Source organism: Giraffa tippelskirchi, chromosome 8 (assembly GCF_054371585.1).
Source record: "Giraffa tippelskirchi isolate mGirTip1 chromosome 8, T2T-mGirTip1v1.2.pri, whole genome shotgun sequence".
In the NCBI taxonomy this organism is placed as follows: Eukaryota; Metazoa; Chordata; class Mammalia; order Artiodactyla; family Giraffidae; genus Giraffa; species Giraffa tippelskirchi.
In genome coordinates, this window is record NC_137282.1 from 36,677,088 (window position 1) to 36,702,833 (window position 25,746).

At 40.2% G+C, this 25,746-nt stretch overlaps 1 protein-coding gene and 2 long non-coding RNA genes across 6 annotated transcripts in view; 2 read left to right on the forward strand and 1 right to left on the reverse strand.

Moving 5' to 3' along the window:
• Window positions 1–25,746, reverse strand: part of CDH6 (cadherin 6) — a 137,094-nt gene that overhangs the window by 58,251 nt on the left and 53,097 nt on the right. For 3 of the 4 annotated variants that reach the window (XM_081523928.1, XM_081523930.1, XM_081523927.1), the window contains exon 2: window positions 164–520. In XM_081523928.1, coding sequence (XP_081380054.1) covers window positions 164–391 — 228 coding nt within the window. In that variant the 5' untranslated portion in view covers window positions 392–520. Of the gene's footprint in view, window positions 1–163; window positions 521–18,997; window positions 19,269–25,746 lie in introns of those variants that run through there. The other variant, XM_081523929.1, reaches the window with a different exon arrangement.
• LOC145518863 (uncharacterized) overlaps window positions 134–25,746 on the forward strand; it is a 29,455-nt gene continuing 3,842 nt past the window's right edge. The window contains exon 1 of the long non-coding RNA XR_014063359.1: window positions 134–379. This is a non-coding gene — a long non-coding RNA (uncharacterized LOC145518863). The remainder of the gene's footprint in view (window positions 380–25,746) is intronic.
• LOC145516221 (uncharacterized) lies at window positions 2,642–6,371 on the forward strand. The gene is made up of 2 exons (XR_014061227.1): window positions 2,642–4,250; window positions 5,081–6,371. It is a non-coding gene; the product is annotated as an uncharacterized LOC145516221 (long non-coding RNA).

A 25,746-nucleotide genomic window follows, 5' to 3' on the forward strand; every position in this document is an offset into this window, starting at 1 on the left:
CTTCTTTCTGAAACTACTCAAGTGAAAAAAAAAAGTCTTACCAGATAAGCAACAATTCTTACTGTATTGGGGGAAGAGTTCACATCCTCCCCGTTCTATTTATGAAAAGTAACTTCTTCAGGCTTTTAAAACCAGAATGTCAAAGAGCCCAACGGAATCCTACCTTGCCCACATACTGATAATCGGATCCCGTGTATTCCTCCAGGAGAAAGAACTGATTCCACATCCAGCTCCTTTTCGAACGGCTCAGCTCATTTTTGCTGTTTCCAGAGAGCTCCAGGGTCCTTTTCTTTGCCGGGAAACCACTAGTCCTCTTAGATAATGGAGTTGAGAAAGTTGGGTAGGGCTGGCCAACCCAAAAGAGAAGCAAGAAGTATCGGTAAGTTCTCATTCTGATGCCACAGTCCAGTCTCTGAGTAGCAGGTACCCCTCTCCTTGAAATGTCTTTTCTCACTGCACTGTATCCAGCCTCATTCCTCCTTTCTTCCTTAATGCTCTTGGCTTGGCTCTCAGAGAATATCTGGAAAGAATAATAACATATCAAGCATTTTTAGAGATGCTTAAAATTCAGTGTTAGAGCAAATAGCTCTGGAGAAAAAAAAGAGGACAGAAATTTGAATAGCAAAACAACAAAAAAATAAGTTGGCTATCAATTTTGAAATGAGGAAAATGGTCTTTCAGATATGCTAAACGGAAGGCGGGTGCCGAGTATGAAGCTACTGTTTTCCTCTCTCCTTTTCTGTCACTTAAAAATCCTATTTTAAGTAATAGCTTGCTGTAGGTCAACATGCCAGAGTGGATTATTTCACTACTCTTTTACCTCTGAGTATGTGGGCTGAGATCTGGTTAGAAGAAATGAGTTTGTGTTTCTGATTCTATTTGCATATTTATCCTCATGAAAGAATATCACAGACAATTTTGATTCAGTTGAAAGTGGCTAATGTTGAAATTTTGCTAAAGTGTATTGAGCACCTGTGATGGGAAGCAAGAAGCCTGGTCTGCAGACTCTTGGCTTCTGAGATGTGTTGCGATGGAACAGCCGGGTCAGACAAGGTTGGAAAAGACCTTATGTCTTCTCTGCAGAATGCTCATTAGTATATTGACTTTTCTGAAGTGAAATTTTGTAGCAATGATGATAAGCCTGTATTTAATCCACTATTTTCCAAATTTGACTGGGAAAGTTTTTTTCCTCGTATGACCCAATTAACACTATAGGATGGGTTAATGAACAAGCTACAGAATCTGTATTTAATAGAATAGAGAACAAAATGAACAATTCTCTTCAATTTTCTTTAGGAAATTCTGGTTGGCTTTTATCTCTAAATTTTACTCGTATCATAGGCAACTAAGCATGTATATTAAAATTGGTCCAACAGTTTCCTTGTAATATTCACAGGTACATCAAATGTACCTCAATACCACAGTGAGGGCAATAGATAAGATCTTCAGAAAAGTCAGCTATTATAATTGCGGGTAATAATTTTCCATGACAAATAGTAATTTTTAATATTAATTAATATCAATTGATTAAAAATTAATTAATTTTTAAAAACACAGCCTAGCATTAAAAAAAATCCTCATGCCAGAGTGCTTGGCAAAGATGCAAAGATATCGCAATTTGGTTTACCATTTTACCTAATTAAAGTAATGCATCCTTATATCTCCCTCCTAAATTTTCCCACATTTCTTGGAAAAAAACCAATAAATTACTCCTTTATCTTACTATTTGAATATAAAAAATATTTTCTTAAATAATACTAACAGAAAAATGAAGGGCTTTGTAAGGTAGAATATGTGGTACAGTTACTAAATAAACGCAGATAAAGGAACAGGTTTTAGGCAATCTGATCAGTATTTTTTGTTTCCCTCTATGTCTGAAAAGATTTGTCCCTTTGTCTCCTAATTTTCTACCAGGTAAATGTATATATGACCAGTTTTGTTTTTTTTTTTTTACCTCAGCAATGAATAATTATAGCCACCCAACACATGTTTAAGTGGAAGTTTTCTGGTGAGATATGAGTGAAATATTTCATAGTGTTCAGCATTTTTAAACCTTTATTCCATTGTTATGCATCTTCTTGACAGCAGGCTGGGGAAGTTGAAAATTCCACAGGTGAGTGAATTAGTACTGTGACAATTAGTCATGCTGGAAGAATGCCAGGTACCAGTATATTTGTCATTATGTGGCCTTGGTACCGGTGTGGGATGACTGATGACCAATTAGGTAATGACAGTTCTCTCTTCTCCTGGATAGGATATAAGGGGGACTGCGAGACCATGTGGAGAAATCCCTCTAAAGACAGCTATTCGTTTCTAGTAGTTGAGATGGCATTGAGGTTGATTCAGTGGAAACTGCATTTTTCTTCATTTCCCACATTCTCCGTTATTTGCATAGACAAACCCTGCAGTGAAGAGTTACACGTCTGTGGCTGCACTCAGTGTGTGCCCCACGGTGCTGGCAGGGAAGAGGGATGCAGAGAATGGAGGTGTCAGCTGTTTAAAAGGCAGACTCCTAAAGGCCGTTTTAAAGAAAAATCGATCCCTATGGATGTTGTGTGCAAACTCTACAAGCTGTTGCCACTTGAATATTAAATATTAGTTCTTTTTAATATCACAGATACCAAAATGTCAAGTATTTTACTTTTTTTTTTTCTGCTTAGCTGGTAATAAGCTTTTAAAGTGGTACAAATTTAAGCAGTGTCTCCAAGTATGGTAGAACATTAGTTTAGTTATCACCCAGCTCTTTTTGTATCAACTTGGGGAATCAAGAGAGAATTGTGGACAGCTTGTCTGTGAGCCCCCTCAGGGAGAGTAACCCTGGGAACATGCCGTTCATCCTTGAAGAATTCCCCTAATTCCCCCTGCAAGAGATTCTACTCTAGCAAATGGGATTATAGCAGGAGCAGAGAACTGGGGCCTAACCCAGTGCTTTGACCACTGTCCACTATAACCAATTTCCACCACGCTTAGTGCCCTTCACTGCACTCCATCCACTGAAATGGGACCAAACTCGTGTGAACGTGTTGCCACAAGACGCATGTCACAGCTCCTGGGTTCAGGACACCCAAAGGTGAGAAGGAGAGGAGGGAAGAAAGGGTGTGTCCTTTTTAAAACTCAGTACGCAGAGTTACTAAAATTACTATGAACCACTCATATTTGGTGTTTAGAGGGATAGCTTTCTCTGCGAAATTCTATAGTTAAACGCCAACAAACTCTATACTGTTGAATATATAACTTAGCAATTCTCATGTAATAATATTACTCATGTAATACTACTTAATACTTCTTAAGTCAGGATTGCATGGTCGTCAAGATTATCAATGTTGAAGCCAGACTGCCTGGGTTTAAATTGCTATGAATTTGTGAAAATGCTTAATCTCACTGCACCTTAGTTTCTTGTTCTATAAATGGGAGTTATTATGGTAACTACCTCAGAGGGCGTTATAAGGATTAAATGTCATTACATGCACTTAAAACAGTGACTGGCACTTAGTAAGGTATTAATACATATTAGCTATTGTTATCATTATTACTACCACTATTGTTATTATTACTATTGTTTGCATTGCAAGTTTAGAATCCATCTACAGCAGCCTGCAAAAGTGTGCCAAAGATAGTATAGTTCCCTCTTAGGCTTAAATACTTTTTTATTTTTCAAGAGGCATTTCCAAGCAAGTCAAATTCTCTTGAAGTTAAAGAACAGAAGCATTTAAAAATCAGAATTAGTCCGTTTGCTAATTGTTTTCTGTTGTGTAGACTTCAATTCAGTGTTTCACAGTAACAGTGTAGAAACAGAGAAGACGGAAGCTTTATGCCCACAGCCGGCCTCCGGAAGAATATGGGCAAAAATGAAAGCTCACCGGAGGACAGACTCATTCATAGAGTCTGTGTGCCTTTTCCCCTTTTCCATTTTGTTAATGTTCTGAAAATCATCTTTACTTTATTCAAGCGAAAACAATCAGAACTAACTTCAATGCTGTAATTTTACCTTGCAAAAATGGTACTGGAAACACATTCTTTTATAATTTAACATGCTGATATTATATCAGATGAGAATTTGATATAGTTAATATGAATGATATACCTACTGTAGATTTTAATCTAAAAATATGAAATGAAAAAAACCCCATACTCCAAACATGATCTTGTGCTAAGTCGCTTTAGTTGTGTCCAATTCTTTGTGACCCTATGGACCGTAGCCCACCAGCTCCTATGTTCATGGGATTCTCCAGGCAATGATACTGGAGTGGGTTGCCATGCCCTTCTCCAGGGGATCTTCCCTAGCCAGGGATCAAACCCGTGTTTCTTAAGTCTCTTGCATTGGCAGGTGGGTCCTTTTCCACTAGTGCTACCTGGGAAGCCCAAACATGACCTTAGATGCAAAAGCCGCTGACTTCTGAGCAGTCAAAATATAGGAAAATCACATGACAAGTAGTAATCAGATGTGCTTGTTCATTATGTAGGTGTCAGGCAGTGATGTAAAATGACAAAAAGTAAGAGCATACATAGACACCAAATTTTAAAATAGTAGAGATGGTTATTCAATTAGGAAAGACCCAAAGATTAGATGGGTAGCACTAGTAGTGAAGAACCCTCCTGCCAATGCAGGAGACACAAGAAACTTGGGTTGGATCCTTGGGTTGGGAAAATTCCCTGGAAGAGGGCATGGCAACCCACTCCAGTATTCTTGCCTGGAGAATCTCATGGACAGAGGAGCCTGGCGGGCTACAGTCCATAGGGTCACAAAGAGTTGGACACAACTCTAGTGACTTAGCATGCACACAAAAATTAGACAGTAGGGCAGGAAAGTATATAAAGCAAAATGGATATTGTACCATTTTGCCCTCATCCCCTCATGGCATCAAGAGCAAACGAGGTAGAAATATATAAAACTATGTAAAAATGAATCTTGAACTTCCTAATTATAGCCCAATGACAGTTTAGCAATGAACTTAAAAGATTTCTTAATAGATTGTGTCTCTACTTTTAATTTTCATTTCTGCTGGAATCTGTTTTTTAGGAGGGGGAGATTTCTATTTCTTATAGGCAATTGTTTGTTCTGAAATATGATATGCAAAAGGGGTTGCTCTAGAAAAATAGTTTGAATCTTTGTAGAAGCCTTTTTTTAGTGATGTGTAGAAGGCAATTAAGATGTTTATGGATGGTGGGGCAAAGTCCACATAGCATTCATAGTTGCATATTTTGAAAATTTATTTGCCTGGCAGCCAGTATGGATATATACTTCAGTCTTCACAAGAGCATATAGTCAAGTCCAGCTTTTATTTAATGCATGCCAGATAGAAGAAGCCTGGGCCTCATTAATTCAGGTTCTACCAATTTAGAATATGTGATAATTAATGCAGGAGCTTGGCTGAAGTTTTCCTTTGATTAGCAAAATCTTTCCCCCTAGATTATTGAAAATTAATAATGTAAAATATTTCATAGGATACATAGAATGGGAAGACAAACTACAATGTCTTCAAGTTCCCTGGAATACTTTGAAATCACCTTTTATTTGGAAATAATATGCTAATTAGAAAACATCTCTATTGATTGCATTGCTTCTCCAGCGACTCATGTTTGATAACAGTTTGAACTATCTGGTTTTGAGATACTGATTAATAAAATCAGTATCTATTTACAGACAAACAAATAAGTAAATATTAGACAGATTTAAAGGCAATATAATTACTTTGAAGTTTTAGAATTCAGACTTAGCATACATTTATTCTGGTGTTCCTGATTAATTCTAATCAGTGCAATATTACTATAATGCCATCTAGGCTTACAAATCAAACCAAGTACATTCATTTTTTTTTTTTTGTATGCAGAGCCTTAACTTTGGCACTGAAAGCCCAGTCAGCATTCAATAAAGCAACATTATTAATATACTTGAACCATTTACCCTAGCAAGAGAATGTTTTCTAAAATCTGTCATGAAATGATTTTTTCAAATAAATGGTGTTGCACAGAAATACTGTAGCATAGCACTTTGCATGATGCTGCTCACAGAAAATATTTCTGAAAATATTATCTCCCCATAAATCATCCTAACCCATTGGCATAACTCATTAGTAATGCTTGTAACATATGTACCATGAATCCCTGAGGCTTCCCTGGTGGCTTAGTGGTACAGAACCTGCCTACAATGCACAAGACATGGGTCCGTGGCTTTGATCCCTCAGTCAGGAAGATCTCCTGGAGAAGGAAATGGGAACTCACTCCAGTTTTCTTGCCTAAAAATCCCATGGACAGAGGAGCCCTGAGGGCTGCAGTCCATGGGGTCGAAAGTGTAGGACACAACTTAGTGACTAAACCACCACCAGCAGCATAAATTCCTACTGAATTTTTGGTACATCTCACATTCTACTGTCCATGAAGTAGAAAGTGAAAGTGAAAGTCGCTCACTTGTGTCCGACTCTTTGTGACCTCATGGATTATACAGTCCATCACATTCTCCAGGCCATAATACTGGAGTGGGTAGCTGTTCCCTTTTCCAGGGGATCTTCCCAACCCAGGGATCAAACCCAGGTTTCCCGCATTGTAGGTGGATTCTTTACCTGCTGAGTCACCAGGGAAGCCCTTATAAAGTAGGAAACAGCTGGTTATTTACAACTATTTAGCATTTCTTTTGACCCTATTGTGTTCCAACTCAGCCTGAAATCTCTCCATTCCCACACCGTGTTTGAGTGTACTGGGGACGAGGATGGTATTAACTCCATTAAAACCCAGCAAATCAAAGAAACAGGGCTGTGATATCAGGATGAATTAAACAGAGTGAAGCCAAAGGGACACGTCTTCCTACAGGAAAATCTTTAAAAATATATACACACGTTCTTTATTCTGAGAGGAGTTTTACAGCCAATTAAGTTGGTTCACAATCAATTTTCGGATAACCCAAGGAACTTTGTTTTGAATAGGTTGCCACCTGCTGTGAATAAAAATAAGTCTATAGTACATGGCTGATCTTCTAGAAGTGGTGACATAAGGATAGAACCAATTTAAAATTTTTGGTAGAGATTTTACATGAAGTCTTCATTTCTAAACCTCCATTTCATTTTTCTGTAAATGTCAAAGTCACTGTTGAGTAAAATTGGTTCCGTTTCGTGTGTGTAATGAACTCCACTGAAATGTGTCAAACAGCCTAGGCATCTTCCATCACATAGCACTCCTCTTGTGCCAATGAATCATTATGGCTACAGTCATTGAATGCTGCCTGAATTTTTTGTAAATGTTTATATTTGTGGATAATATGCCAATCTGTTTGCAAACTGATGTGTTTCCAGATGAAGCTATTTCAACAGTATTACCCTTGTTCTAAAATCATATTCCAGACATTGCATTAATGAAGATAAAATCAATGTGTTACAGCACAGAAAATGGTGTTTTATATGTAGTTGAGGCTTAAGGAATATTTTTGAGTTGAAATACTCAGTTGGGACCAGAAACCCCCAAAACTTGAATCAGAAAGACAGAGTTCTTTTTCCATGGGGGTTAGGGTGATCCAAACTATTTTATCATGAGAGGAAGTATCAGAATATGGTTAAGAACAGACTCTGGCAGGCTATATCTGGATTAGCTCAGCCTCACCCAACACTGGCTGGGCAAGTAAGAGGACAAATGTGTGTCTAAATTTTTTTTTAAATCTATAAAACACAATGATATTAATAGTATCTACCTTGTAGGATGGCTGTGAGAATAAAAGGGATGAGTCCCCATGAGGTCTTAGCTATTAACATGCTCACAAATACCTAAATGGTCAAAGAATGTCTTCGCTGAGGACACACTTGGCCTCTTGCACATCTTTTGTTTTACCTTTTACAATTGAGAAACTGTGGCCAGTGGCTCATCTTTAAAGATCAGCACATGCCTATTTCTGGATTAATTTGGAACCACAGAAGCTCTAGTGACATCTTCATTTCTGGAGTGGAGGGAGCTGCCTCCTGAATCATGTTGGCACTTGCCTACGACCCTTATGGATGCCTGCATAATGTGTGTTCAACTGCCATTCAGTTGCCTTTTGCCATCTCATGTTCTCTGCAGTTTTCTTAAACCTGCTTGCTTCAGTCCTTGATGTGTATTGCCTGCCTCCTTGTGCATGCTGTCTTTTCCCAAAAGATTTACTTGTGTGAACAAAGGAGAAGAGAAAGCATTTTATGCTTGTAACTAGCTATTCATGGCATGAATTTTGAACATTTCTGTAGCAAATTATATGTTCAGGTTGCAGAACTGTATGAAAGACTTGGTTTCCTATTACTCCCTGCTTGTACATTAGGCTCTTCTGAAGCTTGGTTGATTCTTTTGGACACGTGGCCATTTAAGACAATGAGGTTGAACAAGACTGCAAGATGTCAAAAACCACTTGCACATTCTTGTGAATGATTTCAGTGAGTTTGGTCTTCTTTCAATAGCTCAATGAAAGGGCAGCCAGAGGGTACTGGCTGGGAGCTGCAAGGCTACCTTCCTGGGGTGAGGAGTTCAAAACAAATGGAACTTCATTAAACTACAAAAGGAGTCACATGGTTGGGTTTACCATAAAGTCACTGTGAAACCTGGCACATCACTGGTTTTTAAAGGCTCCTCCTACTCATGAAAAGTGCTATGAGGAGTGGAGATGTTGTATTTATTCTTGCTGATTATAATGTCTAAGCCTTATCACTTATATGAAGTCTAGCACATAGTAATAAATTTGCTGTGTTCTGTCCCTGAACTATGTGCTGGGCACTGTGCTTAGCACATCACAAATGTTATGTCTTCATTTAATTCTCATGAGGATCTGTGAGGTAGAGAATACGCTTATAACTTCTGCAGACGAGAAACTGAAGCATAGAGAGGCTGAGTGACTGGTCTAGGGTTGTGTAATGGGGACTTGATGAAGCAGACTCTAGCCCTGGCATATGACTCTGGAGTCCTTGTTCTGAACTCACTCTGACGAGTCACAGGCCACCAGGCTGCTGCCCATGAGAAGCACTCAATATAGCTGTGAACTTACAGCAGAATCTTCACAACTCCCCTAAAAATATAACAACAATATGGGTCTCTGAGAGGTAAAAATAGTTGTCACAAAATGTCTAAGCAAATAAGGATGGCAAACAATGTTTGCTTTGTCCCATGCAATGAGATAAATGCTTTCAAAACATGAAGTCTTAAACAACAATTCTTTGAAATGGAGACCGTCACTCTTATCCTTCACTCTAGAGACAAGAGAGACAGGCTTGGAGGGACCCTGTGCTTTGCCCAAGGGGGCATAGCTAGCGGCTGGTAGAACTTGGATCAAACCCAGCTCATCTAGAGGCTCCTTCTTAACCACAGCATTCACTATCTCATTTGTATTTTGCTCATGGAAACAGCATCTAGGTTTTATTTACTCTCATTTCAGACAAGATTTGAACAAATTTATCATCAGGTTTCTAAATCCCAAGCAAATTAAAGAGACCGTGTAACGAGTACTGGAGGCTGGAGTCCCATTAGTAGGAGAAAGGCAGAGAAAGGCTTCAAAAGACAGGCAGAAAACTAAAGAGAAAATGGATGGAGTCAGGGGCTGGCCCTGGCAGTCAGGCGACACTCTGTATTCCTATGCTGAGGACAATGTCTGAACACATACCAGGTGTACACCTGTAAAATAACGTGGATGTATGGATGAACCCATGAGCGGCTGAATATAAGGATGATTAAACACATGAATTGATGATATGACTAATGACTGTAAGAATCGACATACGAATACCTCACAGCACTTGAGCGAAATCCAGCACACGAATATTCACGATGATGACCTTGAATCATTAAGAAGAGTTCCTAGTGTTCTTGAACTTTTGGCTTGAGAAGGCATGGATATGTAGAATGAACACAAGCAATATGATCGTCAAAAGTTACAACAATGATATTCATTTGTCCATACCACATGGCGTGTAGGGTCTTAGTCCTCTGACCAAAGACTGAATCTGGGCCCTTGGCAGTGAGAGTGCAGAGTCCTAAACTCTGGACCGTGCTGCTGCTGCTGCTAAGTCGCTTCAGTCGTGTCCGACTCTGTGCGACCCCATAGACAGAAGCCCACCAGGCTCCCCTGTCCCTGGGGTTCTCCAGGCAAGAATACTGGAGTGGGGTGCCATTTCCTTCTCCAACACATGTATGCATGCTAAGTTGCTTCAGTCGTGTCCGTGAGGGAATTCCAACAGTGGTATTTGGAAACACTGGCTGTTAGGCCTCACTGTCTTTCTCTCTCTTACTCCCTGTTTTATTTATCTCAGGCAAGCTCTTCCCCACTCTGAGCTTTTGTTTCTCATGTGCAAAATTAGGGCTGGTGAGCTGATACCCACTGATAAAAGATCACTGTGGTTAGAAGCACACTCTGAGCCAGTTCACCCACATGTATCCCAGCATCAGTACTTACTAGTCCTGAGAGGTGAGCAAGTGGCTTGATAGTCAGTGCTTCAATTTCCTCATTTTCAAATTGAGAATGGTACAGTTTTAGGATTTTAGTGGAAGCCCTTCCCAGGTGGCACCTATGGTAAAGAACCCACCTGCCAATGCAGAAGACATAAAAGATATGGGTTCAATCCCTGGCTGGAGAAGATCCCCTGGAGAAGGGAATGGCAACCCATTCGAGTATTCTTGGCTGGAGAACCCCATGGACAGAGGAGCCTGGTGGGCTACAGTCATAGAGTTGCACAGAGTCGAACACGACTGAAGCCACTTAGCATGCATGCAAGAAGGCCCCTGATAGCACTTCTCTTTCTCTTCCAAACTTCAAACATATTAAGAAAACAACGACAATAATAAAGGAGTGTTGGATAGACACCAAAATATCACTTTACTACTAAAATAAAGAAGCCAGTTGGAAAGGTAGATTAGTTTGAAAGCCTAGTGGGCTTGCTAAGGAAACCCAGCACTAGGCAGACTCCCCACTAGAGTCGGGGTTACATTCTATGTTGCTTTTCTTTTACAAAAGCAGAAGTGGCTGCTCCCCACTGACAGTAGGCTCCAAATCTACAGTTCGAAACCAGAGGGAATTACTTTCTGCTTTCACCTCTGGCTGGCTCAGTTTCAGAACTCAGAGGTTTGGAGGAAGTGATCAGGCGGAATCTGTTTTAATCCACATGAATTAAAAAAAGATCATTAGAGACACCAGTGATCCTGAGAGCTGGTAAATCACTTATCAATTAACAACAATTCTTGTACTTAAAGCTTTGCTTTTTCAGATTTGTTTACAGCATCATGAAAAGGGCAAAAAAAAAGTATGAATAATTTAAAGACTGGAAGTTTAAAACTTCCCTTAAAATATCTCTCACTTCAGGTCAATCAATGCATTACAAGCAAAATGAATTCCTTTCCATCTCTCTTCACTTTTCCCACCATCCCCGTTCCCCTTACACACGTAGAGAAATATGGCAAAAAGTGATGATGTGCTTTGTACATTTACCTGTTAACACTGAAAAGCTGCACTGGCTATCCTCACCCCAAAGAACAGCACTATTTACGGAGGTGTAACCTTTTACAGCAAGTTGTAATGGGAAAAAATAATTGAAGCCCCACTTGCTATTTGGATAGCTTCATTCATTCAGTGTGCTTTATGCAACACTTTATTTGCAGAGGATCCATAACCTAAATTAGATCCTTCTCATAATATCCTAGTGTAATAACTCTGAAGAAATTTAATTGAATAAATATTGTATAACAACTTCAAGAGGTACTACAACATTTAAAGGTTTATTCCCTGAGATTAACTAAAGTAGAAACGGGCCTGTGAAGTTGGGGACTTCTTAACTGATTCAGGCTAATGTTAACTGACCATCAAATGTGACTTGAACTAGACAGGAAGACATTGTGCTTGAATGGGTTGCTGGATGTTTTATCAATTTTGATTGCCTCCATTTAAAAACTTCAATTAGAACCTCTGTTTACTCAAGTCAAATTGTGCATAAAATATGATGCAAAACATTTTAAAAGGGAATTTTAATTATACCACTAAAGAAATGCCCCTGCTCAATGTTTACTAAACACTTGCCAGAACAAGTTAATTAATACATGTTTAAATAAGTGAAAGGAGAAGAAGGGAAACAGGAAAAAAAAATCACATTCATCTTTTGTCAAGTTTCACTGCAGTTGTCAAAGAAGTTCAATTTCCAATTTAACGACTGCACTATCACAATATCCATGTGTAATTATAAACATTGGGGCACCAGAACACAGAGAAGGCCAGCGGAAAGCTAATTCTCAGTGGAAGTTGTTGTTCAAAATAATTGTGCATTGTTACTTGATGTTGTGCAGTCATCAAATCAAGCAATTTTCAATTTCTTACATCTATTAATTATTCCAAGGTAGAAAATCAGAATGTTCACATGGTAATTTTTAATAGGGCAGTAAGATGGCCTTTTATTTATTTAAAGCTACAGAAAAATACTTTTTAGTGTAAAGAGCATACTATGTAGAAAAAGAAAAACTTTGATGATACTGAGTTTGTAGTTCTAGTTTTAACACGCCACCAACTTTTCAGCTTTATCTTTTCAAAATCCTCGTTTTCCTCATCTATTAATGTAAGCCATACTGCTTGTGTTAGTAAAATAGATGTTGAAAAACAGCTGATAATCTATAAGAAAAACCAGATGAAATCAATCTTTTTGGGATATGCCCTATTATCTCAGTAGCTTTATGAAAAATGGGAAGAAAAAATATCCAAAATAATTTTGAAATCTTTCGGAGAAGGAAAACGCACATATTCCATTAATGCAACTGCTACTACTAAGGAAGTTATTCTCTTAATCAGCATGTCCTGCATCAGTCCTGTTATAGTTTGTTCCTGTATTGCTGAAGCTGATCATCAAATTTCTCAAATGGCCTAAGAAGCCACAGCTTGTGCAAGTCTGGGAAATAATGTTGACTTAGGAGCAGGCCTTCCCTAAGTGTTTTGCTTGAAATTCCAAGAGGGGTGGAATGGGAGTGGGGGAGACAGGCTATAGAGGGAGGGAATATATATGTAATTATGATTGATTTGCGTTGTATGGCAGAGACCAATACAACATTGTAAAGCAATTAAAAATTAAAAAAATAAAAACTTGCTCAGGACAAACATTTAGCTAAAAAAAAAAGAAGAAAGAAATTCCACTGATTGGTTAGGCCAAGCCAGTTCAGACATTTGAGTTAAGCCTCACTGATTTGTTATGAAGATAAAATATGATATGTAAAACACCACATTGCCAAATAAGCAGGCAATAAATAGCAGCCAATATTGCTTTTGAGACTATTGCTTACCAAGAGCTGATCTTATGCAGTGCAACAATAGTACATAAAACATCTATAGTCTTTGGGCCACTTACTATTAATAAAAAACATGAAGTCAAAATATCATAAAATGTAGCCTACTTAAAAAACAAAACAAAACTCCTTTCTTCCACATACTATTTTTCTTTATACCTAGAAAAAGACATGTTTGGTACTTAAGCATGCTGACTTGCTCTATAATTTCAGTTGGCAGGGGAAACACAATTTCCCAATAAAATAAAGAACCTGAAGTGCCAGCACATTTACACACCTACCAATTATGAAATGAGTTTCCTTGGATATTAAAACTAAGCCAAAATATAATTTAGTCCTATAAAATACTGTCCAACTCAGCTATAGTTCCACTTGGAGCATCAAGAATTGTTATTTAATTAGCAATTGATTAGTGGACTTTAATGTAACTTTATTTTTCCCCCACAACACAGTAAAAAGTTTTGTAAAATGAGCATTTTTCTCCATATGAAAGAAAAAAGTACATATCATACACATTTTTTTTAAACGTCTTAAAAGCATCTGAGAGTCAAGTGTTTGATGCTGCAGCTCTGTCACTGATGTGGAATTTCTTTCAGATGACTGTAAATAAAATTCAGGTACCCATGGTTATAAATACTCCATTTCACATTTTCTCCAGCAACAGCAAAAAATTTCAATTAATTGAATCTCAGCCAACTACAAATAATGCCAGAAGTGCAATATTTGGTGCTCCAGGTCATAGACAACCATTAATTAAGATGCAAAGGATCAACATTAGAGGCCCCAAATACAAATTTTTGTTCCAGATTTTTCTGGTTTTTTTGATAAGTACGGGCTGAAATAGCTATAAATACCACTTCAACTATATGGGAAAAGAGAGTTGTGGGTACAATTTTTATTTTGCTTGCTCTGGAATTTTTGATAAAATTCTGAAGTGTTATTTTTGAAAATGAAACTAAGATTATTTTCACTTCAGTATTTGTTCAGTTCAGTCGCTCTGTCGTGTCCGACTCTTTGTGACCTCATGGATTGCAGCACACCAGGCTTCCCTGTCCATCACCAACTCCCGGAGTTTATTCAAACTCATGTCTATCGAGTCAGTAATGCCATCCAGCCATCTCATCCTCTGTCGGCCCCTTCTCCTCCTGCCTTCAATCTTTCCCAGCATCAGGGTCTTTTCTAGTGAGTCAGTTCTTTGCATCAGGTGACCAAAGTATTGGAGTTTCAGCTTCAGCATCAGTCCTTCCAATGAATATTCAGGGCTGATCTCCTTTAGGATGGACTGGTTGGATCTCCTTGCAGTCCAAGAGACTCTCAAGAGTTCTCCAACACCACAGTTCAAAAGCATCAATTCTTCAGCATTCAGCTTTCTTTATAGTCCAACTCTCACATCCATACATGACCACTGGAAAAACCATAGCTTTGACTACACGGACCTTTGTTGGCAAAGTCTTGTCTCTGCTTTTTAATATGCTGACTAGGTTGATCATAGCTTTCTTTCCAAGGAGCAAACATCTTTTAATTTCATGGCTGCAGTCACCATCTGGATTTGTATTTATAGGAAAAAAAAAAAAAAAACCCTTTGCATTCCATGTCAGCTCTATTTTAAAGTAATGCAAATTCAGTGATTTCCCATTGGAGAGATGGAGGGGGAAGACTAAGATCCTTTAAGATGGCTAAAGTTACCAAATGTAAAATTTACAAACCATGACATACCTTTTTTTAGAAGTTTTCCCCAAATAACTTGCTAAGAGGCTTATAGAAATGAATTATTTTCAAGATACTATCCATAAGCTTTCAAAATATCTAGATTTTCTGGCAGTAAAATTTTGTGTGTGTGTGTGTACATTTTGCTTTCTGAAATGTAGATATTTCTTCATGTTGCTTTATGGTGGTTGAGCTCAAACAAGAAGAATTCTGAGAAAAAGATCAGTACAACTTGTTAGCGTCCCAATTTATCATCCACCTATACAAGATTTAATGGCTGTGTTAAACCAGAGTCTCAAGAATAATTATAGTCTAAAACAAGTCCTTAAAGTGAAGAGATGAAAAGAAATATAGAGAGGGAGGGCCGTCATGAAACAGAAATTGTACAAGCGAGGGAACTTTTATCATGTTGAGTAAGCACTTTGCTATGGGATTCTTTTTCAAATTAAGGTGCCTAGCAAGTTGGGTGGAAATAAAATATGTATGATTAGCAGGGAATACCTTGGCTCAGAGTAGTTGGAAATGAGTGGAGAAAGGACAGAGAGGTATTTTCCCCCCAGGTCATTACCAGCTTTAGTTCACAGAAAAGTTATTTCAACTTCTCTCTTCGAAAAACTGCTTTGAGGTCTGCTTTTAATTTGAACAGTTAAATATCGTATTCATACCAATGAATCTTTTTTCTTATTTAATATCATTAGGAAGAAAGCCTCCCAGGCCAGAGTGAATAGTGTAATTGCTTAAAAGAAGAAATATATAGCATACATATTTAATGAAAACCTTTAAAACAATTTCCTTATGTTGGCCAGGCATTTTTGTTTATATAAGATCAACTTTTAGCTTTTAAATCACTAAACTACATTGAACTGTATGGGAAAATATCTAGAATAAGATTTTAGTGAATAACTTCACAATCTTTTACTGATTATATCTGTTTAGGCTGCAGGTCAGTTTTATAGGATCCTTAATTAAGCTCACGCAATTAGAGTAAACCACACTATAAATCTGAAAAGCTCCTAAGAACAATATAGAAGTCATCATCATGCAACTTGGGTCATAAATACCGTGAGATAAGTGCTTTGATATTTTCCACGTCTTGAAATACTCCCAACAACTGAAAAATATTTGTTTTCATGAAAAGTTAAAAAAAAAAATTGAGCGCATCACTACTTTTCAGAGCTCAACAGATTGCTGTCTGCACGACATTTCTTGCTGTTTATAACTAAAGAGAAATGACTTTGGCACTTATATCTGTTTGACGAGAAATTGTTACTGCAATTGCCCTATGAGACATCAAGCCACCTGTCACAGCATCCCTGCCGTTTTGTTTTTTTGTCCAGGGCAATCCTCTCCCTGGTAGCTCAGCTGTAAAGAATCCGCCTGCAATGCAGGAGATGCCGGTTTGAGTCCTGGGTCAGGAAGATCCGCTGGAGAAGGAATAGGCTACTTACTCCAGTACTCTTGGGCTTCCCTGGTGGCTCAGATGGTAAAAAATCTGCCTGCAATGTGGGAGACCTGGGCTTGATCCCTGGGTTGGGAAGATCCCCTGGAGAAGGGAATGGCTACCAATTTCAGTATTCTGGCCTGGAGAATTCCATGGACAGAGGAGCCTGGCAGGCTACAGTCCATGGGGTTGCAAAGAGTCGGACACAACTGAGCGGCTTTCACTTTAATGCTCTCCAGTCAGCAGGAGGATAGAAAAACAGTATGCCACCAGACAGAAGTAGCTGGAACATTCTGGCAAAGAGAATGGACTTCAGAGTCAGTCAGATTATAGGGTGAAAATTTTATTTACTTGTGTGACTTTGGACATGTTACATAACCTTTTAAAGTTTTAGCCTTTTCACCTTAAACTGGGGATGATTATGTTCAGGTCCCAGGTTATTAATGTGGAGGCTGAAAGACAGGGTGTGCAGAAGGAGCAGATACATAGTAGTTATTATTAGGTCATTTTGGGGGTGAAGGTTCGATGCATTGATGACTTTGATATGTTTTTCTTTGTCATAATGGCTTTTCAGATACAGTAGCTAGTCAACCCTCTGCCTTTGCTGCAGAGATTTCGTGCGTAAGGATCTCTGAGAGGTCTAAAGGCAGGACCCAAAGTGTGAAATTTATTGAAATCTTCAGTTTTATCTTAAACACATATGTATACTTTGTGTTCTGCTCAATAACAGATGTAAATTGTTTTATTAGCCAAATCATTTTTGCTCCTTAAATCTTCTTGTACATCTGATGCTCTGGTGTTACCTGCATCCTGTGGCATCGCCTGACCTTTGGCACCACGCTGGGAATAAGCACAGCCAGTCTGGGCAGCATTGGAGAAAGACCAGGAAACTTAGACTTCCCTAAATTCTGCTTTCTAGTGCCTCTGTACAGGTGGTAGGGCTTGGGGGGCTCCCTCTCTCTGACCAGCCCTCTTATTCCAAAATGAGACATAGGCAGGTTCTCTTGTATGGATTATTCTCACCATTTTAATTTAAATTTTTAGCTTATTGGGCTAAGAAATGGGGTGCAATTGGGGCGGAGGAAGAAGATGTTGAAAATAAATTTCTATCCCTTAGTGAAAAAAGATAATAAATGGTAGAACATATGACATTCTAGGTTCCCCCTCACCTGTTCCTATTTTGGAGTCCACCAAGAAACCACTAAGATAGACTTTTGATTGGCTGCTCTAGAAATTATGGCATGTGCTTGTTTGCTCAGTTGCTCAGTCGTGTCCAACTTTTGTGACCCCATGGACTGTTGCTCGCCAGGCTCCTCTGTCCATGGAATTTTTCAGGCAAGAGTACTGGAGTTGGTTTCCATTTCCTGCTCCAGTGACCTGTGCTCAGTAGAGGTTAAATCTCATTCTATGGATCATGGGAAACTTGTAGGTAACTTCTCAGATTAAGTGACAAGGAAGATGAAAAAACATGCTTTGGGTGGCTTGCTATACAGACAACTGGGTTCTTAGGTGCAATGACTTTTCTTGTTAGTAAAAGTCCATGAGATAGTAAATCATTACTAAATAAATAAAGCATGGTATAAATAATAAAAGCATTGTTTTCTGTCTGTCCTCAAAGTTCTGTTACTTCAATTAAGTTAAATAACTATTCAACCTAAAAGTAAAACCTCATTATATCCCCTGGTCACCAACAACCCTCTAACCCATGAGCTGGGACACACAGGTGGAGAACATTACAGGGGTAGGATGGTACTTGGTACCATTTCATCCTGGATAAAGGCCAATAAGGTAGATGGGAGAGAGGGAGGAAAAGAGAGAGAGAGGAAGAGAGAGGAAGAATGAGGGCAAAAATGTACTCCCACTGTTTGTTTACATTTCATTCAGTGTGAGTAATATTTACTTGTTCCTGGGGCCCATGACATGTGGGATCTTTCTTACTTCATAGATGGACTATTGTGTCAATCTGGTGATTAGACTGTGTCATACACATGTAATGACCAAATCAAACTCAGTGTGAGTTTTCCCTCTTCAGCTCAGGCTTGCTTCCTGCTAGAAAGGGACATGGTTCTTCTGCTCCCTCTCTCTCAGACCCTAGGCCTCAGTTCATTACCCTCAGTTTCTGCTCCCTGTCAACACTGAAGTTGTTAGTAGGGACGGAGGGACGGGCAGGTAGTGGGACAGTTATTTCTACTTTCTGCGCCAGTTAAATTGTGCAAGTTGATATTTCTGGATGGATCAATTATATGATTAGGTCTTCCTTGGTGTCTCAGTGGTAAAGAATCAGCCTGCAGTGCAGGAGACGCGGGTTCGATCCTGGGTCAGGAAGATCCCCTGGAGGAGGGCAGGCGACCCACTCCAGGATTCTTGCCTGGAGAGTCCCATGGACAGAGAAGCCTGGTGGCTGCAGTCCATGGGGTCACAAACAGTTGGACATGACTAAGGCAACTAAGCACAATTATATGATTAAAATGAACGTTCCCCTCTTGTGGCACTTTGATGGACTCCTCACATCTTTCCTATCTTGGCCCCTCTTCAACAATTCCCTACCTCCAGACATGTATGATTCTATTCAAGATGGCCCAAGAAGACACCTACCTGGACACTTTCATCAGACTCTCTGCTGAAGTCACCGTGCTCCTCCAGGCCTCCCAATTGGACAGAGCCCACGACACCCCCCACTAGTTCTTTCCCATTTGGCCCACTTGCGTTCTCAGGAAACACTCACACATCCATGTCGTGACAAACTCCAGCCCATCCCAGTGAGGCAGACTGCCCCTGGCTCCATTGCCTAGTGAGTCAGCCCCTCGCTCACACCCCAGTTCACAGCCTGCTTTCCCTCCCTCTAGTGTGAGTCAGAACTAGTTCCCCTCTGTATCTCCCAGCTGCTGGGAAAAACATCTCTCAGGTGTTCAGGTGGCCCCACTGATGTTTACCTTAATAGTGACATCTCCCTTGATAAGCTTTAGGATTGGAAGGTAGCAGCCCTTCTTACAAAAGAGAGTGGGGATTGGGCAATGACAGAGCCCTTCAGTAATCTCATCTCAAGATCCTCACTCTGATCCCCTTTCATCTTCTCCATCTGGTGAGGTTGTCCTTCATGCCATTTACAAATTCTGCGTATAACAGGAGTTGAATCCACAGCCTTGTTGCCCATATTATTTTAGTAACTCAGTTTGAACAGTGTTAAGAAGAGTCTCCATCCTTCTTTGACACAAATCTGGTTTAATTCACTTGGGAAAAATAAGCAAACTCTCATGGTAACTAAAATTAAAAATAAATATGAACATGGTGCCAAAATTAAGTCACTGAAATGCATTTTAACTTTTCTGGCAGGTAATCCAGCACTTAGAGTTTGATTTGACTATAAAAACAAGTCTGCACAAAATCAATCTGAAACCATCATAAAAAGAAGCAAACTTTAAAACTCTATCAAATTCACATCATGAACTCTTCCTTTAAAAGTGATATTTATAGATTTGGTGCCAACCTTGTAAATAAAATCTGAAGCAAGCATTTTCTTTGCACATTTTCATGTGATGCCTTTGAGTATGTTGACCAGAGAGGGGATAAGCACTCCATTGTTTTAAAGCTAGGTTCTAGGTTTGGGCATGAGCTGTGTCTACCTCTGGGATTCCAGTGGGTCTCAATGTGCCTGGCAGACCCTTGGGGTCAGCCTGCCCAGAGTCTGTGAGCATGAGACACCATGATGCCTCCCAAGAGAGAAATCGTCTTCAGGGAGGAGAGTGTCAAGCAGACAAGCTTAAACCTGTAATGCAGCCTGAGCCATCACATGGGAAGGACAATTCTGAGCACAGTATGATGCTGCCATTTGGATACGTCCCTTTAGGGACTCAGGTCTGAGTCTTAGGGAGGAGAGGGCTACAAGTAGAAACTGAAAGAGTTATTTTCACTAAAGCCTTCTGGGACACAGAAGATTCAGATGACCTAAATATTCCCAAACCCCAGCTGCTCCCTGTGCCTTTCTGGTTGAAAGCAGCAGCTCCTTTTCTGTCTGTTGAGACTGATATGGTCTTGCATATTAAAAAGCAGAGACATTACTTTGTCAACAAAGGTCCGTCTAGTCAAGGCTATGGTTTTTCCAGTAGTCATGTATGGATGTGAGAGTTGGACTATAAAGAAATCTGAGTGCCGAAGAATTGATGCTTTTGAACTGTGGTATTGGAGAAGACTCTTGAGAGTCCCTTGGACAGCAAGGAGATCCAACCAGTCCCTCTTAAAGGAGATCAGTCCTGGGTGTTCATTGAAAGGACTGATGTTGAAGCTGAAACTCCAATACTTTGGCCACCTAATGCGAAGGGCTGACTCATTGGAAAAGACCCTGATGCTGAGAAAGATTGAAGGCAGGAGGAGAAGGGGCCAACAGAGGATGAGATGGCTGGATGGCATCACTGACTCAATGGACATGAGTTTGGGTAGGCTCTGGGAGTTGGTGATAGACAGGGAGGCCTGGCGTGCTGCAGTTCATGGGGTTGCAAAGAATCAGACATGACTGAGTGACTGAACTGAACTGAAGAGGGCCTAGTAACCCCAAATTAGGATAGTTACCTTGCAGGGTGATGCCAATTCTACTCATGTTCCCAAATTACTAACTCCTTCACTTCCTCTAGACTTGTATCCAGCAGGAGACCCCAGCTGGTAGGGTGAATTACAAAATCAGATCCAGCAGAAGAAAGGCTCTCACATGAAAAGCACTGCATGATTCTGAGGACTATGTGTTCAAATGGATTCTACAGGTGTTATATCAGGTAGGGATTGAACATGTGTGTATTTATCAGATATTCTCGGTTTTGTTTACTTGGTTGGTTAACTCAAAACTTGCCTCAGCAGTGACCCATGTTGAATGAAGCTGAGAGGCCAGAGATTCACTGGTATAATACGGTAGAAGAAACCCAAAGGCTGAGGGAGATAGGAAGTTAAAGTGGACTTATCTTTTGTTACTGACCATCCACCTTAACTAGATAGTATCCTGGCTACCTCCAAGTGAGTCCAGAGAACACTCCTTTCATTAATATACTGAGAAAATATACCAGCAGCCTTGCAAAGTGCCAAAGAGTTGTTTTCTGCAGGCTGGTGATGGATATGGTGATGCTACCATTGAAATAGGCTCCTTAGTTGCCATAGTGACTACAGGTTGCCAGGATGGCAGAGGCAATGCACACCATGAGACCTTAAGAGGCAAGATGGGCACTCTGTTAGAACATATACTTCAGCCAGAATGGTCATCAAAGGGGTATGATCTGAAGAAATCTTTGGTTGTGGTTAATGGATGATCACTAATGACTGTCTTTGGTGGTGACTAACAGATTAGGACTGAAATAGTCTACTAAGGTTTTCTTTGATCTGTAGATCTGAAAAGCTTCAGATTTGGCAAGCAGAGTCGCCCCATATAAAGATCAAGACACTAACCAAAGTCTAAGACTTGAGGCAATTCCTAGACCTAGTAGCTGTGAATGAAGAGAAGGTACGGAATCTTTAACAGCAGACCCTTTAGAGACCCCAACCTTTCCCAAAGGACTTGGAGCCATTTACCAGAGTTATTAAGTACAAGGAAAGAGAGACTGCACATTCTTTACAGTTTTGATGGTGGCCAACCTCTGAAACTACTGGTATGGTATTGCTTTTGGTTTACTTTGTTAGAGAGAAGAATCTTCATTAGTTGTTTCTGTTACAACGCTCACATTCCAGGAATCAGGGAGCTCAGGTAGAAATAAAGTTCCTACTACAAACTCAGTAACTGTGTTGGAGTGAGCACACAGAGAGTGGCTCTGAGCTGAGGATAATCCTGGGTCCAGACACCACTGTGCTATACTGGTCACAATGGGAGACTTTGGAAGTCAAGGGGAAAACGGATTTTTGGTCCAGCCCACCTCTCATCGGGCCCAGTGGGAACACACATTATGGTTATTTTCTCAGTGGGAGTGGTAAAATTGAGTTGTCCTGCAAACTGATCAGGTTTAGGGGGCCTTTACTTGCCTGGAACTTCTTCAAAGCCTTACAGCTTAAGCAGAGAATTGGAGCGTCATGTTCAAATATGGTATAGATTGTCTACAAAATCCAAAGAAATTCTTTGTATTCTTTTGGGAGGACCAGGCAGCAACTTGTTACAGATCAGTTCTATCAGATCTCTTCCCTCCTGGAACAGACACTTACTCTTGATATAGATTTGCTTTCCTTAAATGCTGTGATTATGCCACTACTACCTTCCACAGACTTACATTGCCATATTCACTGTCACAACAAGCCACCCAACTCTGAACAAGAAACTTTTCTAAAAAATAAAAGCACAGCAGTGGGTGAATGCCCATGGGATTCTCTGATTTTTTTGCTTTACCATGTACCTTATCACCCTGAAGGAGCTGGCCTTAAACAAGAGTGAATTGGCTTTTTGAAAACTCAGTTACAGTAACAGTTGGAAGATAACATTGTGAGACTAGGTTACTATCCCATATGATGCTCTGATCTTATGAATAACATATGGTACCGTTTCTCCATAAACAGAATTCCCAGGGTAGAATGGCAGCTCTCATTATTACACCTAAATTTCACTTGTATATATTTTATTTTTCAATCCCATGGATTTGGGCTTTCCTGGTTTAAAGATCTCATGATGCAAAGGAAAACTACCTTCACTAGGGGACATAACAATTGAATGTTGAGACTGCCACATGGTTACTGAGCTCTGTGCACCATTGGGCTAACAGGGAAAAAAATGCACTGTATTTTAGGATTCATCCTGTTTTTCAAGTGGGAAATAAGGTTGGTGCTTTATAATAGGAGTTAAGAGGAGTCCGGGGACCCTCTTGAATGACACCTAGTACTGCCATGTAAGGTGGTAAAAGTTAAGGAAAGAGTGGAACAATTCTATGGTAGACTGAGATATAGTCACCAAAACACATTTCCCTTTTCCTTGTCGGCACGTGGATCGACTATAATTCCCGGACTACCTTGCAGCTAGATGTGAGCATGACGCTGTGGTCTGTCAATAGACTGTGAGGGGAGCATTACATGCTACTAGCAGGCCTAGCATATAGGATAGAAGGAGCTAGTGTATCAGAAGGTCACCATCATCAGACTGAAGACAACTTCTTTGGGTTTTATTGAAAGAGGAATAAACATCTCCTGGATTAGACCGCTGAAAATTCCAAGTTCATCTCTTACAGCAATAGGCATTACCAAACTACTTACAAACCACTTAAAAGCTTAATTTTCCCTTGAGTCAATGGCACACTTCAAAAGAGAGCCTGCCCACAAGCCTTTATGTTTGTATTCTATCCAAGAGGGGTGCTTTCTGGATGAGGGGAACCAAACAGCAAGAGACTACAAGGAGATTCAAGCACAAAAGCTGGAAGAGGTTGGGCAGAAGAGGACCTCTCACCTTAGGAAATTGTGCAGTTGAGGGCCCCTTGTTGGATGTCAGAAAAACTCACCTTTTGTTCATACATGAGACACTTTATTTTGAGTGCCTGTCATACAATGTTGATGTTCAAGGGACACCATGACCAGTCAGGCAAGAGACGCTTGCTTTGTCCCTCTTTCTCTTATCTGCACCCTGTGGTGAGTATCAATGGCTAAAAGGTTGGTGGGAAGGAGCTGGAGGCAAACAACCTGTCTGCAAAGGAGTTTATGGAGCTGCAGGCTGACTGAGGTCGAGGAAGTGAGACAGGTTTAGCTCAGATCTGACACTGGAACTTCCAATTGGACAGGACTAGAGTGGACTATGGGCTTCCTAGGTGGCGCTAGTGCTAAAGAACCCATCTGTCAATGCAGGTAGATGTAAGAGACATGGGTTCGACCCCTGGGTTGGGAAGATCCCCTGGAGAGGGACACAGCAACCCATTCCAGTATTCTTCCTGGAGAATTCCATGGATAGAGGAGCCTGGTGGGCTGTGGTTCCTAGGGTTGCTAAGAGTCGGACACGACTGAAACAACTTAGCATACATGCATGTAGAGTGGACTATAAAAATAACAAAGCAACCAGAAAGGTATGGAATTTGCCCAAGATAAATAGAAGGGGAAGGGAGATTGGAGAGAGCATGAAAGAATGTGGCAATTGAAGAAAAAGGAGACTCTGTTAAACATAATTTAGACTAAGTTGTACTATAATCACACACTCTCTACTCTTCACTGTGTTGCCAGATGAACATGGAGAAGAGTCTGAATGAATCCTACCACTATGCTTTCTAATTGTGGGAGAAACCAACTCATATTAATAGAAATTGCTGTATTTCTTCTTGGCACTTGGTGGGCTGTCTGAGAAGATGGAGATTTTCATAAGAGAGGATGGAGTTCTTTTTTTTTTTTTTTGTTTGAAATTTTGCTGGCTCTTTAATGTTCTGCTCTTCAGACATAAGGAACTCTTTTCCCTTTTTTCTTAAGCTATCTATAAGAGCAACTTAATAAGATTATACCTTGGTAAACAAAAATGTTATATTTTCTCCTACGTGATTCCCCCAGAATTTGGAACACTTTTAAGTGTTCTTATTTTCATGGCAATATAGTTATTTATGGGCTTCCCAGGTAGTGCCAGTGATAAAGAATCCACTGATACAGGAGACATAAGAGACACAGGTTCAATCCCCGGGTCAGATACAGGTTCCTCCCCTGGAGGAGGACATGGCAACCCACTCCAGCATTCCCGCCTGGAGAATCCCATGTACAGAGGAGCCTGGGGGCTATGGTCCATAGGGTCTCAAAGTGTTGGACACGACTGAAGCAACTTAGCACATAGTTGTCTTAATGCATTAAAAAAGAACCTGTTCTCCTTGTAACAGGTCATAAGGTGCATAGTATCAAATACAGTTAGACAGTTTTATGGAACTAAGGTTGACTTTTTGGTGCCGATCCTCACATAGCCTTCTTGGAAAAACCAGCCTGTACCTGGCAAACAGAATTTCCAGGCTCACAGATAAATCAGGAAGATCACTTCCACCAGGCCCTTGTGAATGAAAAATGTTGCCCACCAAATCAGTAAACAAAGGATGTTGCAGCACCCCACAGTGAGCCCTGAGGGAACCCCAGTGCTTCCCTGGTGGCTCAGCTGGTTAAGAGTCTGCCTGCAATGCAGGAGACCCAGGTTCCATCCCCGGGTTGGGAAGATCCCCCGGAGAAGGGAATGGCAACCTACTCCAGCATTCCCGCCTGGAAAACTCCAAGGATAGAGGAACCTTCTGGGCTACAGTTCATGAGGTAGCAAAGAGTCAGACACGACTGAGGGACTCACTCTTTCTTTCTTTCCAAGCCTTCAGCCACCAAAGCCACTGCCAATGGTGTGGCTGAAGGGGCTCAGGATGAGAAAGAACAAGATACTGGCCCTAGATAGCTAA